At 38.7% G+C, this 2500-nt stretch overlaps 1 protein-coding gene across 1 annotated transcript in view; it reads right to left on the reverse strand.

The window, feature by feature from the left end:
- The window catches only part of LOC139369546 (glucagon receptor-like), a 68021-nt gene that overhangs the window by 14730 nt on the left and 50791 nt on the right, over nucleotides 1-2500 (reverse strand). The window contains exon 3 of the mRNA XM_071108791.1: nucleotides 2079-2175. Within this exon, the coding sequence (XP_070964892.1) occupies nucleotides 2079-2175 (97 nt within the window). The remainder of the gene's footprint in view (nucleotides 1-2078; nucleotides 2176-2500) is intronic.

Here is a 2500-nt window from a genome sequence, read left to right on the forward strand (position 1 = left end):
ACACAGCTATAACACACTGATATCACACAGCTACAACACAACAATATAACACACCGAAATATAACACACTGATATAACACAGCTACAACACACCGATATAACACAGCTACAACACATTGATATAGCACAGCTACAAGACACTGATATTACACAGCTACAACACACTGATATAACACACTAATATAACACAGCTACAATACACTGATATAACACAGCTACAACACATTGATATAACACAGCTACAACACACTGATATAACGCAGCTACAACACACTGATATAACACAGCTATAACACAGCTACAACACACTGATATAGCACAGCTACAAGACACTGATATTACACACCGATATAACACAGCTACAACACACTGATATAACACAGCTACAACACACCCATATGACACACCCATATAACACAGCTATAACACACCGATATAACACACCAATATAACACAGCTATAACACACTGATATAACACCAATATAACACAGCTATAACACACTGATATAACACAGATACAACACACTGATATAACACAGCTACAACACACTGATATAACACAGCTACAACACACCGATAGAACACAGCTATAACACACTGATATAACACAGCTACAACACACTGATATAACACAGCGACAACACACCAATATAACACAGCGACAACATACCGATATAACACCCATATAACACACTGATATAACACAGCTACAACACACTGATATAACACAGCGACAACACACCAATATAACACAGCGACAACACACCGATATAACACCCATATAACACACTGATATAACACAGCTATAACACACCGATAGAACACAGCTATAACACACTGATATACTACAGCGACAACACACCGATATAACACAGCTACAACACATTGTTATAACACACCCATATAACACAGCTACAACACACTGATATAGCACAGCTACAACACACTGATATAACACAGCTACAACACACTGATATAACACAGCTAAAACACACTGATATAACACAGCTATAACACACCAATATAGCACAGCTATAACACACTGATATCACACAGCTACAACACAACAATGTAACACACCAATATAACACACTGATATAACACAGCTACAACACACCGATATAACACAGCTACAACACATTGATATAGCACAGCTACAAGACACTGATATTACACAGCTACAACACACTGATATAACACACTGATATAACACAGCTACAACACATTGATATAACACAGCTACAACACACTGATATAACACAGCTACAACACACTGATATAACACAACGACAACACACCAATATAAGACAGCGACAACACACCGATATAACACAGCTTTAACACACTGATATAACACAGCTACAGCACACTGATATAACACACAGCTATAACACACCAATATAACACACCGATATAACACACTGATATAACACACCAATTTAACACAGCTATAACACAGCGATATAACACAGCGATATAACACAGCTACAACACACCGATATAACACCGATATAACACACAGTAACACACCAATTTAACACAGCTATAACACAGCGATATAACACAGCTATAATACACCCATATAACACAGCTATAACACACCAATATAACACACCTTTAACACACCGATATAACACACCGATATAACACAGCTACAACACACCAATATAACACACAAATATAACACACCAATATAACACAGCTATAACACACCAATATAACACACCAATATAACACACCAATATAACACACCAATATAACACAGCTATAACACACCAATATAACACACCTATAACACACCGATATAACACACAGCTATAACACAGCTATAACACACAGATATAACACAGCTACAACACACCGATATAACACAGCTATAACACACCAATATAACACACCGATATAACACAGCTATAACACACCAACATAACACACCGATATAACACAGCTATAACACAGCTATAACACACCGATATAACACACCGATATAACACAGCTATAACACAGCTATAACACAGCTATAACACACCGATATAACACAGCTACAACAACATCACAGCGTGAGGCTGAGACTGACCTGTGGCGGGAGGCGTGGCGACGATGCTCTGAGAACACTGGTTCTTGTAGCTCGTCCATTGTTCCATCAGGAGCTTCAGAGATTTAGCCGAGGAGACCTGGGTACAAAAGGAGAACAGTCATTCGACTCTGCTGAACCTCCCTCTAACTAAATGTGTGTGTGTGTGTGTGTGTGTGTGTGTGTGTGTGTGTGTGTGTGTGTGTGTGTGTGTGTGTGTGTGTCTCTGTGTGTGTGTGTGTGTGTGTGTGTGTGTGTGTGTGTGTGTGTGTGTGTGTGTGTGTGTGTGTGTGTGTGTGTGTGTGTGTGTGTGTGTGTGTGTGTGTGTGTGTGTGTGTGTGTGTGTGTGTGTGTGTAAGTGTCTGTACAAATGTACTCTCTTTTAAATATATTTTTTATTTAACCTTTATTTAACTAGGCAAGTC

This window comes from Oncorhynchus clarkii, chromosome 17, assembly GCF_045791955.1.
Source record: "Oncorhynchus clarkii lewisi isolate Uvic-CL-2024 chromosome 17, UVic_Ocla_1.0, whole genome shotgun sequence".
Lineage (NCBI taxonomy): Eukaryota > Metazoa > Chordata > Actinopteri > Salmoniformes > Salmonidae > Oncorhynchus > Oncorhynchus clarkii.